The 13,562-nt window shown below is 45.3% G+C and overlaps 1 protein-coding gene across 1 annotated transcript in view; it reads left to right on the forward strand.

Moving 5' to 3' along the window:
- Window positions 1-13,562, forward strand: part of TEX48 (testis expressed 48) — a 31,247-nt gene continuing 17,685 nt past the window's right edge. Inside the window, exons 1-2 of the mRNA XM_066362761.1 lie at window positions 1-50; window positions 102-134. Of these exons, the coding sequence (XP_066218858.1) occupies window positions 1-50; window positions 102-134 (83 nt within the window). The remainder of the gene's footprint in view (window positions 51-101; window positions 135-13,562) is intronic.

The following is a 13,562-nucleotide window of genomic DNA, read 5'->3' on the forward strand; positions in this document are numbered from 1 at the left end:
ATGACATCCGTGAAGGACGTGAACCTCTCCAGTTCAAAGGAAGAGCAACTGTGAGTGGGAAGAGCTGTGCCTCTGACAGCTGTGCTCCCTGAATCCTCTAGGGCAGTGGTCCTCAACCCCCGGGCCGCGGACCGGTACCGGTCTGTAGAGAAAGAATAAATAACTCACATTATTTCCGTTTTATTTATATTTAAGTCTGAACAATGTTTCATTTTTTAAAAATGACCAGATTCCCTCTGTTACATCCGTCTAAGACTCACTCTTGACGCTTGTCTCGGTCACGTGATACATTTATCCGTCCCACCCTAAAGGCCAGTCTGTGAAAATATTTTCTGACATTAAACCGGTCCGTGGCCCAAAAAAGGTTGGGGACCACTGCTCTAGGGGATGGCCTGCTCAGGCCACACAAGTTGCTGATAAGGGAGTGAGACTGAAAGACAGGTGCTCACTGGCCCAACAGAGCACATGCACGGGAGCAGCGTCCGGGTGTCTGGGAGCCGAGTTTTCTCAGGTATGGGCCCAGCATGGACTGCCCCAGACACTGAGCCTGAGGACAAAGCTTATTAGAAATATGGCAGGAAATTATTTAAAAAAAAGAAAGGGTTCTGCACTGAGTGAAAAGGCTCCAGACCAGAGAGACCTGGGTGTGAACCCCAGCAGTGCCCCTTCCAGTGTGAATGAGTGAGAAGGCTCCAGACCAGAGAGACCTGGGTGTGAACCCCAGCAGTGCCCCTTCCAGTGTGAATGAGTGAGAAGGCTCCAGACCAGAGAGACCTGGGTGTGAACCCCAGCAGTGCCCCTTCCAGTGTGAATCTCAGGCAAATCTCAGCCTCCATTGCCTCCTCTCAAATGGAGATCATCAGTGCACATCTGCAATGAGCTCCAGGTATATAAGAAGGGCTTAATAAATATTATTAACCCCTGAATCCTGAGCTTAAAAAAGAGAAAGGGAGAAGACACCCATGCACAAACGTCCACATCACCTGCCCCAGCTGACAGGACTTGCTGCTGTTTTATCCATCCCTTTAGCTGCCATAATACCCAACTCACTGCCTGGCTCTCCAATGGGCCAGATAAAATCCCAGTGGGTTTTGGATACCCTGTACCTTCCCTTCTGCCTCATTTAAATCTTCCCTGGCTGTGCCAATGACAGCATAAAAGACAGTGGGCAAGAGGGTGTGTTCTAGAGCCAGGCAGAGCTGGGTTCAAATGCTGCCCTGCTTCTCATTTTCTGAGTACACTTGGGCAAAATGCCCCACTCTCTGAATCTCAGTCTGCTCATTTGTAAAACAGCAATGATAATAAATACCGTATTTCCCATGTATAAGATGCAACCATGTATAAGACACACCTTAATTTGGGGGCTCAAAATTTAGAAATAAAATGTATTACATAAAGTTATTGAACTCGTTTTATTCATCATAAAAGTCATAGAATTCCTTATCACTGTCAAAACTCCCATCCATTAGCTTGTCCTCATTTGTGTCTAATGACGAATCATTGTCTTCATATATTGCCTCGTCCTCGGTTCCATATATGGCATTTGAAATGCTACACTTCTTAAATGACTTGAAAACCACTGTATAAGACGCACTCAGTTTCTAGACTCCTGATTTTTCAAAAAAGGGTGTATTTTATACATGAGGGATTTTGGTACCTATCTTGTAGGGTTGTGGCAAAGTTTAAAAGAGCAGTGACTCTGTTCACAGTGGCCAAGACATGGAAACAACCAAAAAGCCCTTCAATAGAAGACTGGATAAAGAAGATGTGGCACATATACACTATGGAATACTACTCAGCCATAAGAAATGATGACATCAGATCATTTACAGCAAAATGGTGGGATCTTGATAACATTATAAGGAGTGAAATAAGTAAATCAGAAAAAAACAAGAACTACATGATTCCATACATTGGTGGAACATAAAAATGAGACTAAGAGACATGGACAAGTGTGTGGTGGTTACCAGGGGTGGGGGGAGGGAGGACAGGGGGAGAGTTAGGGGGAGGGGGAGGGGCACAGAGAACTAGATAGAGGGTGGCAAAGGACAATCTGACTTTGGGCGAGGGGTATGCAACATAATTTAATGACAAGGTAACCTAGACATGTTTTCTTTGAATATATGTACCCTGATTTATTAATGTCATCCCATTACCATTAATAAAAATTTATTTAAAAAAAAAAAAAAGAGCAGTGACTGCCCTGACCAGTTGGCTCAGTGGTAAATTGTCAGCCCAGGTTGTGGATGTCCCAGGTTTCATTCCCAGTCAGGGCATATCATCTTTATATGGAGTCATGCTCCAGTTTCCTGACCACCTCTTGGTCGCAAGAGAAGTGACCATCTGCTTATCCACCCCTCCCCCTTTTCTCTTTCTCTCCCCCCTCCCTGCAGCCATGGCTTGATTGGCTCGAGCAAGTTGGTCCCAGTCTTTCTCAGGTGCTAAAAATAGCTTGGTTGCCAAGCAACAGAACAGCAGCCCCAGATGGGCAGAGCATTGCCCATAGGGGGCTTGCCAGGTGGATCCCAGTCGAGGCACATGTGGGAATCTGTCTCTCTGCTTCCCCTGCTCTCTCACTTAATTAGAAAAACAAAAATTTTTAAAATAAAAATAAAAGAGCAGTGACTAAAGCTCAGCCAGGCAGTGTTTGTGGCGGTCACTGCTGTTAATATCATATCCTATGAAATCAGGATAGGCTGCATCCCCAAAATAAGTGGCTCAATGTGATGAGTCTTAGAAAATCTTCCTCCATGGTGTAGGAGGTGCTCCTAAGGAAGTCGCTTAACCCCCTGGACTTCCATTTCTTGTTAGGGACAATAAATACCATGCTTTCCCACATATAAGTCTTTAGTAGAATCCAACTACGGTATTGGTGAGAAAGGTGGTCAGGAAACTGGAGCATGGCTCCATATAAAGATGATTATTATTTAAACATAACTGGACATCTGGAATGCTTCTAAAATGCTTTCAAACTATAATTATCTAGAACGCAAGCAGAAAAGAGATGAAAACTAGCCATGGGGCAGGTAAATAAAGTCAAAGGATCTTGAAATGTCTCATGGCACAAAATTCACTCTAAGTCAAACATAACAATTTCAACCTAACTATTCTTTGTTGCGATTATTATTTTACTTGGGGTTGAGATTTTTACAAAGTTTATTTCCTGAGAACATTTGTCTTTTTTTCTCTTCTCTAATGTTACCGAACCATATAAATACTCCAGTTAAGAGTTTTAATGGAAACAACCATCCATGTGATTTGTCAGGAGCCCAAATGAAATTCTGTGAAACAACAAACATGAGGCCACTTGAAAGCCATACAGGTGTTCCCACAAACGCAGTGAGGATTCCTCAGAGCCACTTAAAAGCATCCATTTCAGAAGTGTATTGACTTCCTAAGTCTGCTCAAGTGGTTAAGCACAAGAAACTGCATCACACAGGTTCGAGTCCCAGTGCTGCAGTTTCAAATGTATGTGAACCAGAGTCACTTGATCCATAAGTGGGGAAAATAATACCCGTCTAGGAGAAGTATTGTGAGGGGCCTACCCGAGTGCCTGGAACCTCTGAGGCCTTGTGGTACTTTTCTGTTTGTCACTGGTTTTCCATGTCATAACCTCTCTTGCTCTCTCAACAACCTGAGAAGATCTACAGATTAGAATTCATTAGTGCCATTTTACTGTTGAGAAAACTGAGTCTGAGAGAAGTGAAGGGACTCACCTCCAGGCACAATGGGCATGACCAGAGGTGAAGACAGGTCCCTTACAAGCCCTGACAAAAGGGCTGGTTTTGTGGGCCCAGAAGGAGAGAAGCCAAGGGTGCCAGTCCTCACACAAAGTCCCCTAACCCAGGGCAAAATTCAAGACCTCAGTGTCTCATGGGAAAGCAAATGTAGCTAACTCAGTTCCCGCTGCCAGACTCGCCCACCTCCGAGCTCCCCCCTACACACACATACTCACACACACCGGAGCTAGGGCCGGTGTCAGAGCTGCCCAGCTGACCGCAATCGGATCTGCTGACACCTGTTCCGGATAGGCAGGCCCGACTGCGGCAGGAAAGCCAGCATGTTCTGCGCCACAGTTTCCAGGATCTGACGTGCACGCCGCTGCTCACCTGCTGAGAGAAATCTCCATGACCACGTCAGCGGGTTTAGTGCAGAGTCATCATCTTCCAGCCCCGGATTAGTCAGACAGGCCCCCTCCTGTTTCCCTTGTGACATGGGAATGGGGGGACCCCAGAAATGAGGGAAACCATTGTCTGTCATCATTTGACGTCCACAAGGCCCTGTACCTCTAGGCCACCAGGATCTCAGACTTCTAGACCCTGAGAATTGAGCCCTCAAAGGCCATCTAACCCAGGGATGAGAAACCCTGTTCTATAAAAGTCGAAGTAATACACATGTTTGGTTTGGTGGGTCATGTCCAGTCTCTGTTGCATCTTCTTTGTTTTTTGAAAAGTTCTTTAAGATTGTAAAAACTGTTCTTAGCCGAGGGGCCATACACAAACAGGCCTGTGGCAGAATTTGGCCCAAAGGCCCCAGCCTGGGAATCTGATTTATCCAACCCTCTCGTTGCACAGATGGACAAGCTGAGGTCCAAAGAGTGTCAGTACATTTGTCCAAGGTCACTCAGCAATCAGGACTGTCACTCATTTGCAGGTTTGAGTCTGGGCCATTCTGCCCCCAGAATTAAAAATACTTTATTCTATCTTTTTCAAAACTCTGTTAATCCCTGGTTCTTAACCAAATATTTAATTAATTGCATCTTTCAATATTCAGTGTGAAAATATTGCTGTCTATGAATGCAATAGAAGAAAAAAAAATGTTATCCAAAATCCAAACAAGCTATGGTTGGCTCTGCCCGCCAGAGACAGGTACAGTCATTTTTATTAGGGGGAAGACAGACCTCTCTTGCCTGGAGAGCTAGTGGGGAGAGAGAAAGGAAGAGACTTACATTTCAAAGCTTGTCCCTGGTTCTCTCACACTAGTGAAAAGGCAGGGGGTATTGAAGAGGACTGCCATGGCTTTGCAGAGTCTTTGAGAGTACAAAGGGGGACGCCCCAGCCCAAACGGTTCTACTTAGTAAGGGAAGGGAATTGGGGAGCTGAGCGAGTGGGGTGTCCTCACAATGGATATGAGGAGGTGGTTAGGAGAAACAGGATAGCAGAGAGACACGGCCACGTGGTACAGACAGGTGGTAAGATCAGGAACACCGGACATCAGCACTAAGGAGTTTGCAATAACAGGATCGAAGGCCCCTTTGGTGTTCTTCAGACCTCCCCCCCCTCCGAGTGTGCCACACACAAAAGCCTTGGGTGAGCATTTTTGTTGGGTTTTGTTTTGTTTCGTTTTGTTTTGTTTTTAGAGCAAATTGAAGAGGATCTGCTGGGAGGAGAGGGGTAGACAAGGCGAGCGCACACAGACACAACCCGAGGACTCAGTGAACCGGCTGAGCAGAGACACGCACCCACACACACACACACACACAGATTCACCTGCGTGAGGTCGTTTCCCTCTTCTTGCTGTGGGGACCCCAATCCTGTCAGGGTCACAAAGTAGCCCACCCTATTCAAGAACCTCAGTGTCCTAGGTTTCCCCACAGCGAGGAAGGACCACGTGACATAGTTCCAGACAGCAAGTCAGACAGTGGCAGAAGTCCTGGAGAAATTCTGGAAAAGTGTTTCTGGCTTGATAAAAAGGCACAAACATGGCCAGCACTGTCAGGTTCCCTTGTTCGTCTCTCCCTGACATACCCACTTACACCTAGACTTCAGGAGGCGTCTTGCCACTCCTGCCCAATGAAACATTCCAGAAGGATAGAAACACTCTGTTATCTGCACTGATGCAATGCAACAGCCAGTAGCCCCTTGAAATGCTGCTAGGGGTGGCTAAGGAACTGAGTTCTTTTTCATTTCTGTTTAATTATGATACATCCATATTTAAGTAGCCACATGGAGTAATGGCTACCTTATTGGGCAGCTGTGGTGAGAGAAACAGAATCTCTAGCCCTCCTGTTGAGACACCTACCTCCAAACTCAAGAGAGAAACTCAGGGAAGGGGGGCAGGTGTTTGTGGGAAATAGTTCTAGGCTGGAAGTATGCACAAAGTCATATACCCCCATCAACTCTTTCCCCCAGTTAGCTATATACTGTTAAAGGATAATTTCTATTTTTTTAAAAAAGGATATAATCATGACCTTTGTAAAATATAAAAGAAACATGTGTCAAGGAGTTTACTTAGCTCATTAATTTATGAGAGAACCAACAGAATATCACAATTGGTTCCAAGAATCTCACACACACACACACACACACACACACACACACACACACACAATGCTGAAATGAATTTACAAACAGCTGCCCAACAGATTTTTTTTCCACAGGGGGTGTGGTAAACCAACTATATTTCCACTGGGAAAAAAAATATTTCTCTATCTCTGGACAAGAACAATTTGCATTGCTCTGCTATCTATGGCTTCAAGTTCTGAAATAGCTCAAAGGCGGCCAAAGGCACAGAGTTCTCACAGAAACACCTTGTTTTCCATTGAAGATGCCCAGTCATCTTTCCAGTGTATTTCAAACTCCTTCACCCTCTTTTCTACAACATCGAGGTCGAACCTCTATCACCTCACCTACCTGATCCACAGGTGTCCGTGGGATCACCCCCTTGAAACGGATTCCCTCATTCTATTTCCAAGTCAGGCAGCCTGTTCCAGGGCTGGAGACAACTGGTGTCAGCACTGAGAGGGCATGGAATAGAGACCTCACAGCGAGGTTCTCGAACTCAGAGACCTCACAGCGAGGACTTTATTTTACAAGAGCAGAGGAAACCTAGGCTCCAGGAGGGAAAGGGATTTTCCTCCAGACACTGAGTAGAGAGTGGAAATGACACCTTCCCTTAGACGGCCCACATTGGTTAAGGCAGAGAGGCTGAAACAGGAGGGACCAGGCGAGGCCGCTCCTTCCCCCTGGTCTCGGCAGAGTGACCACTGGAGCCCTCCCCGCTGACATATGTGCTTTTCCTCCTTGAGCCACATCATCAGCTAAACGGGGTTAGAAATACCTCCCTCGCTGTGCGGTGTGTTGTGAAGTTCAAATGGGGCGATTTATTGTAGATAAAACGCTGCCTAGTCGGTGCTCTATAGAAACCGTTTCCCTCCACCCTCCTGAGTGGCTCTGTGACCCCAGGGCAGGGACAGGGGCCATTCCACTATCACTCCCCCAAGGGGTTGCAACTCTTGCCACGATGAATCATATACTTCATTCTGGCCCAGATTCAATTAGATTGGACCAGCCTCAGCTCACCGCCGCATTTCCTGTGCCGAGTCAGCCCCATCGTAACAAATTTTGAGGAAAACATAAAAAAAAAAAGAAGAGGAGGGTGCAAAAAAATTAAGTCTAAAAGTTGCTCCCAGCAAGAGGGGCTCTGCGGCAGGGGGGCAGAGTGTGGGTGGCAGAGACAGCCAGGCAGCAGTGGGAATAGGGGACCAGAGTCACAGTGAGTTGTACCCTCAGCACAGGGAACCCGCAAACAGAGACACCGAGTCCGTTTCCCAGCAGGGTGAGTTGGTGTGACCTTCAAACAGCCCGCAGGGCAGGGCTCAGCGCGTCTTCCGGGTCCCGATATGACTGAGCATCCGTCACATAACCGTACTGTGAGCCACTTGGTCTCAGTTTTCTGTCACATTCTCAATTTCGGGGCATCCCTGATTTCTCTCTTCAGAGAGATTCAGAAGAGGCCCCAGGCTAGAAAGTGGTGGGGTTTTGTTTTGTTTTTTTCCAACACGCGCACTCACACCAACATGCAATGAATGGGGCCTGTCCCCTTCTCTGGGAGGGAAGTTTTCAAAAGCACACGCCCCAAAAGTTTCAGGGATCCAGCCCTCTGCCTTCCACCATCTCAACTGGAAACCGCCCTGGGGGCAGAATCCTGGCTCTTCCCGGACTGATCAAAACACAGACCTTGGATGAAAGCCCTTCACGTTTCTCTGACACTTCAGAGTTTCCAGATCACTTCCTTGTCCCCGTCATTGGAGAAAATTTGACCCTATTTTACCAGTTAAGAAAAATGACGTTCTGAAGGCCCAGCCGAGTTGACTGGGCAGCCATAGCTGAGCCATGTCTTTCTTCATAGGTACCAGTGCTGGCAGTGGGGAAACTGAGGTCAAGGAAGGAAAAACAGCTTGCCTCGGGTCATGCAGTAGGCACACAGCAGGACCGGGATTGGAACCTACGTCCTTCCCAGGTCAAAACTCTTTTCATTCTACCACCTTGCCTCTCTGCTTGGAGATCTCCCAGGATGGAAACTCCATCTGTAGCCCCTTGGACATTTCCTTTTGGGGAAAGGTGTCAATGACTGCATGGAGCTCTTTGTTGAGAAGACCATGGGTGTGTGTAGCTCGGCTGGAGAGAGAGCTCCAGAGTAGCCGTGTCTGCCGCGAGTGTTGTAGGTAGACTGGCCACTCCCGATTTTCTGTCCTTGTGCGGATTCTAATCTCACCCTCTTTCCCCCTATGTCGAGGAGCATTACTGTAGGCAGAACACAAAGGTGACAGAAACAGTCAAATCTAGAGCTCAGCCTACTCCCTGAGAATGAAATCAAGATACATGGGACTATAACTCATGAGATCTGCCCTCGTTAGGAGAATCTTGATCTTTTACAGAAAAACCGAAGTTCACAGCCCGAGTGTTGAGTCACCTGGTACTCGCTGCTACCGGCCATAAGTGTAGTAGTAAATAGAGGCACCGTGTGGGGAACAGCTCCCCCAAAGGCCAATACCCACGTTCTGAAGGGTCTGTTACTGTGATTTTTCATCTGGAGCTCGTATTGGACACCACTGCTCGCGGCAGTGTGCGATGTACCCGTGAGCTGCAGGAGAACGTGGACCGCCACTGTCACTCGGTGTCACCTGCTCCAGAGGTGAACAGCCGTCTCTCTGGGCTGCTCCCCAGTGCTCCCTCTGAGTGAATTGAACATATGCCTCTGTAGTAGACTGGACTACTATTCTCAATTCTTCTCTGCCCTGTGATAATTTTTAGGGCTACATATCCTTTTTGCCTATGACTTGACACTCCCTCTGAGTGAAAGAGGTGAGGTGTATGTATTCACACGGGACTTGGCCATCAGACTTGTTCTAGCCAATGGAAAACGCATATAGGTAACAGAGTATCAGTTCTAAACAAGGGCCTTGAGAAGCATCACATTTCTGCTGACGTCTCGTTTGCCACGATAAGGGCTTCTGCCAAGTAGTTTCTGCCCCTTCCGTTTAGGTCCTAATATGAAGACATGTGAAGCAGACCCGAACTGACCCTCAGCCTAGGGCCAAGCCCTACTTAGCCGAGTTAATCCCAGTAGAGCTTCCCGAGCTGACCTTCAAATCTGCAAGAAAAATGTACGTGACCATAAGCCACAAGCCATTGATAATTGGGGTTGAGGGAATTTGTTACGTGACATTATCAAGCAAAAAAATGTACTCATACAAAGAGACTGTTATTTAGGTTAGTCCATCCAAAACATAACCTCTAAAGCCAATCAGTATTTTATTACATGTAATAGCAAATGCATCATTTTTTATTTATATAGATTGTTCATTGACACTATGTACATTGATGTACATAGCGTCTATTTTGTACATCAATCCCTTAGGAACTTGGGCAAAATGACTGTGTTCCTGAGACTAATCGCTACTCGGGATATTCAGGGGTTGAAACCAAGGCTAACAACCAGAGATATAAAGAAAAATTCACATATCAGAAAAAAATGTTGCAAAATATTGCAGAAGTCCACTCACGGATGAGCTGCTATGGGCAATGAAAAGTTTGGGGAATTACGTTTTCTGATTATCCCCTCACACATCCTTGGGAGTATTTAAGGGAAGAAGTTCTCAAATACCAAGCGCTGGCCACGTTTGTAAAAGGGTGGAAAGAGTTCCAGCTCTGTTGCATGCAATAGCCGAACCCTTTGCTTGAATGTAGTCTTCCACGGACTAGTCTAAATTTACAGAATTGACTGAAAATGGAGGTGCTCTGCTTGAAGCTTCTGCAAAAGGCCAGAGCCCTTTCTGTTCAGCCTATCCCTGATCCTCTAGGGCTATATCTATGTGGATATCAGTTTCAGCAGTGGAGAAACTGAGGTCAGAGAGAGGAAGATAATTCTACAGACTCCAATGAGAAAGCTATGGGATTTTAGGGACTCTGAAGGCTCTTTAAACTCCAAAACCCTAGATGCCTTCCAAGCAAATAATCGGGGGGGGGGGGTAGTCATTTTCATCCCATTTGGAAGAACACAAACTCTAAATAAAGAAGTTGGTGAGAATATTTTTTTTAAGTGAGAGGAGGGGAGATAGTAAGACAGACTCCTGCATGCGTTCCAACCAGGTTCCACCCGGCAACCCCTGTCTGGGGCCGATGCTCAAATCCACTGAGCTATCCTCAGTGCCTGAGGCCAATACTCGGACTAATGGAGCCACTGGCTGCAAGAGGGGAAGTGAGAGAGAAGGGGGGAGGGTGGGGAAGAGAAGCAGATAATCACTTCTTATGTGTGCCCTGACAGGGGATCAAACCCAGGGCATCTGCACGTTGGGCTGATGCTCTATCCACAGAGCAAACTGGCCAGGGTGTCACTGAGAATCTTGATACGAGAGACATGCCCAATCCAGGCCATTGTCAGCAAGTGAAGCAAGGACTGTTGTTTCTCTCTAAAGAAGACTCTGACTACAAGATTTTGACTCAAAATATCAGCAAATGAATCTCAAAATCATCTCCCTTATTAGAAGCCATCATTCTGCCCAGAGGCATCATTGTTCCATGTGAATCAAAGTGACACGACCCAGGTCCCTGAGTTGCCCTTTTCCTAAGATCTCCTTGGCTTCTGATCGAAGGAGAGTTGAGGCACTCCCTGGAGCCCACCGGCTCACCGTTGTCAGTGCCTGGTGCTGACACCTTCATTCTCTCGCCCATCCTGAGTTCATAATGAAGTGAAACCATCCGCCATGTGCTGGGACAAAGACGGCATCTCTTTGATATTTCAGTGCAAGCCACTGAAGAAGGGGATAAAAGGATTGAGACAGGAGAAGATGAACCCTGGTTCTATTTAACAAACTTATGAAGGAGGTCGGGCTGAGTGTACTTAAGCGATAAGGAAATGAAACAGCTATTGCTCCATTTTCCCCCGGAGCTACATTATATAACATATTTTTCTCTTTTCTGAAAACAGATATAAAATATGTTTTGCATTAGTGCATCTAGAAACTGGCAAGTCCCCACTTAAAGGGACATGAGCTGTGTAGGAGGGAAGGTAATAATTCCATGCAATGTGCAGAGAACCGGGATGAGGATCCGGCTTGCTGGTGGCCCCCTGAGACTCACGTAGATAAATCTCTTTCCTCCTCCAGGCCTCAGTATTCCCCAGAATGCAGAGATGGGGGGAGGGTTAGAAAGAGGATCAGAAGGACTCATCTTAGGCTTCCAGAATTCAGTTCCTCAGAAACTGGTCTGGTTTGGTTTCCTTAACTTTGATCCTGAAAAATCAGCAGGATCCTCAGATGCCAAGAAATTGGATGGAATCTTGCTTGCGTTTAACCCAAGCAGCAAACATTTACTTTGTGTTAAAGAGTCAGGAAAATTGCAAGAATCACTTTTATTTCTACAACAGAAGGAAAATGATCAGGGAATTGTTCATCCTAACACCATCAAAACAAAATAAGGGTTGTTTTTTTTTTAATTTGAGGAAAACTTGGTTACACTTACTATCTCCCTCTTGCATCAACTATCGTGATATTTAGAATCATTAATGTTCACACTGATAATTTTAATTTTCACACTAACCATCATTTTATGACTTTAATATTTATACTAGCTATCATTGAATGACTTAGATATATATTTAAATATCAATTTGAGAATATTTGAAACAACTAATAATAAAGGATCTTCAATAAATATATATATATATGCATATATAGTATAACAGAAAACTAAATTATCAAATATATTAGCACTAGAGGAATTTTTATCTCCTTTAAATATATATATAATAGATATATATATATATATCTATATATATATATATATATATATATAAAATCAGGAGCTCCAAGAATCATGAAGGCTAAGGGGAAAATGCACTGTATAAAACTTCTTTTAGAGTAATTTCCACTTGTGGGTATTTATTTATTCAAAGAACACAAAAACACTGATTTGAAAAGATATATGCACCCCGGTGTTCACTGCAGCATCACTAGTAATAATCGCCAAGATATGAAAGCAACCTAGATGTTTATCAATAAATGAATGCATAAAAAGATGTGATATGATATATAAATGGAGTATATATATATATAAATGGAATATATATATATTCCATTGTATTCAGCATTGAAAACGAAATCTTGCCATTTGTGATATCCTGATTGTACCTTAAAGGTATTATACTTAGTGAAATAAACCAGGCAGAGAAAGACAAATACCATATGATTTCACTTATATGTGGAGTCTAAAAAATATGAGTAAACAAAACAGAAACAGATTCATTAGATATAGAGAACAAGCTGAGAGTTGCCGAAGGGAAGGGAGTGACGAGAGGGGAATAAAAAATAAACAAACACTTTCCTTTAGCCTCTCTCTTGCCGACAAGTACTATGGTACTTAGAAATTGCCCGAGAGAAGCTCCTGGTTCTGGACCAGGTTGTTTTTCCTCCTGACTTGGGAAGGGTAGGAGGACTAGAACCTAGGTCCCATTCTTCCCGGCTCAGTTCTCAGGCCACAGCACGACTGTTTTCATGTTATGAATTAGTTCTTTCTGAAAAGGCATCTCATCTCCAAAATAGACTCTTCCCAACCACTAGGTAAAGCTTGTGAAGCCTTTCACAATGACTCACTCAGAAGCAAAGATTCCCCAACACAGAAGCAAGTCATAATATAAACACCCCACACCCTGGGTCTGCACCAAAGCTCCAGTCCCCTGCTGTGCAGTCCCCAAGCCAAGATGGCCCCAGAGTGGCTAACCCCAGAAAGCAGTAGACACTGTCCTCTAGTGTCTCCCTTCCCCTTGTTGGACAACACAGCAAATAGAACTTTCTCCCCTTGCCTTTATTTTTTTCCTCTTTCCATCCATGCCTCCGCGTATTCAGTCACTCAGTCATAGTAAATTAGATCCACGAAGCCCTGATTCTCATCCTGTCCTATACCCATTCCTTTGCCATATAAGAGTGAACTACCCTCCCACTCTGTCTCTGGGTCCAGCTGCAGGACTTGCTCTGGCCAATGGGATGTTAGCAGACAAGGCACAAGCAGAGCTAAGATCTGATCACTGTGGCCTCTTCCATTGGTTTGAGCTATTCTGCTGGGATGCGAGAGGCACGCAAAACAGTCAAGTCAACACAGTTGTCCCAGCCATGACCACCCCAGATCACCCAGTAGCCAGCCAGCTCCCCAAACATGTGACCAGGTCCAGCCAATGTCAGCAGAGCGGCGCCCAGCTGACCAGCCCAGACACATGAGTAATAAATAGGCATTATCACAAGCCACTGAGGTTTTGTGGTTATTTGTTACTCAGCATTACTGTGG

Source organism: Saccopteryx leptura, chromosome 2 (genome assembly GCF_036850995.1).
Source record: "Saccopteryx leptura isolate mSacLep1 chromosome 2, mSacLep1_pri_phased_curated, whole genome shotgun sequence".
NCBI classification, from domain to species: Eukaryota; Metazoa; Chordata; class Mammalia; order Chiroptera; family Emballonuridae; genus Saccopteryx; species Saccopteryx leptura.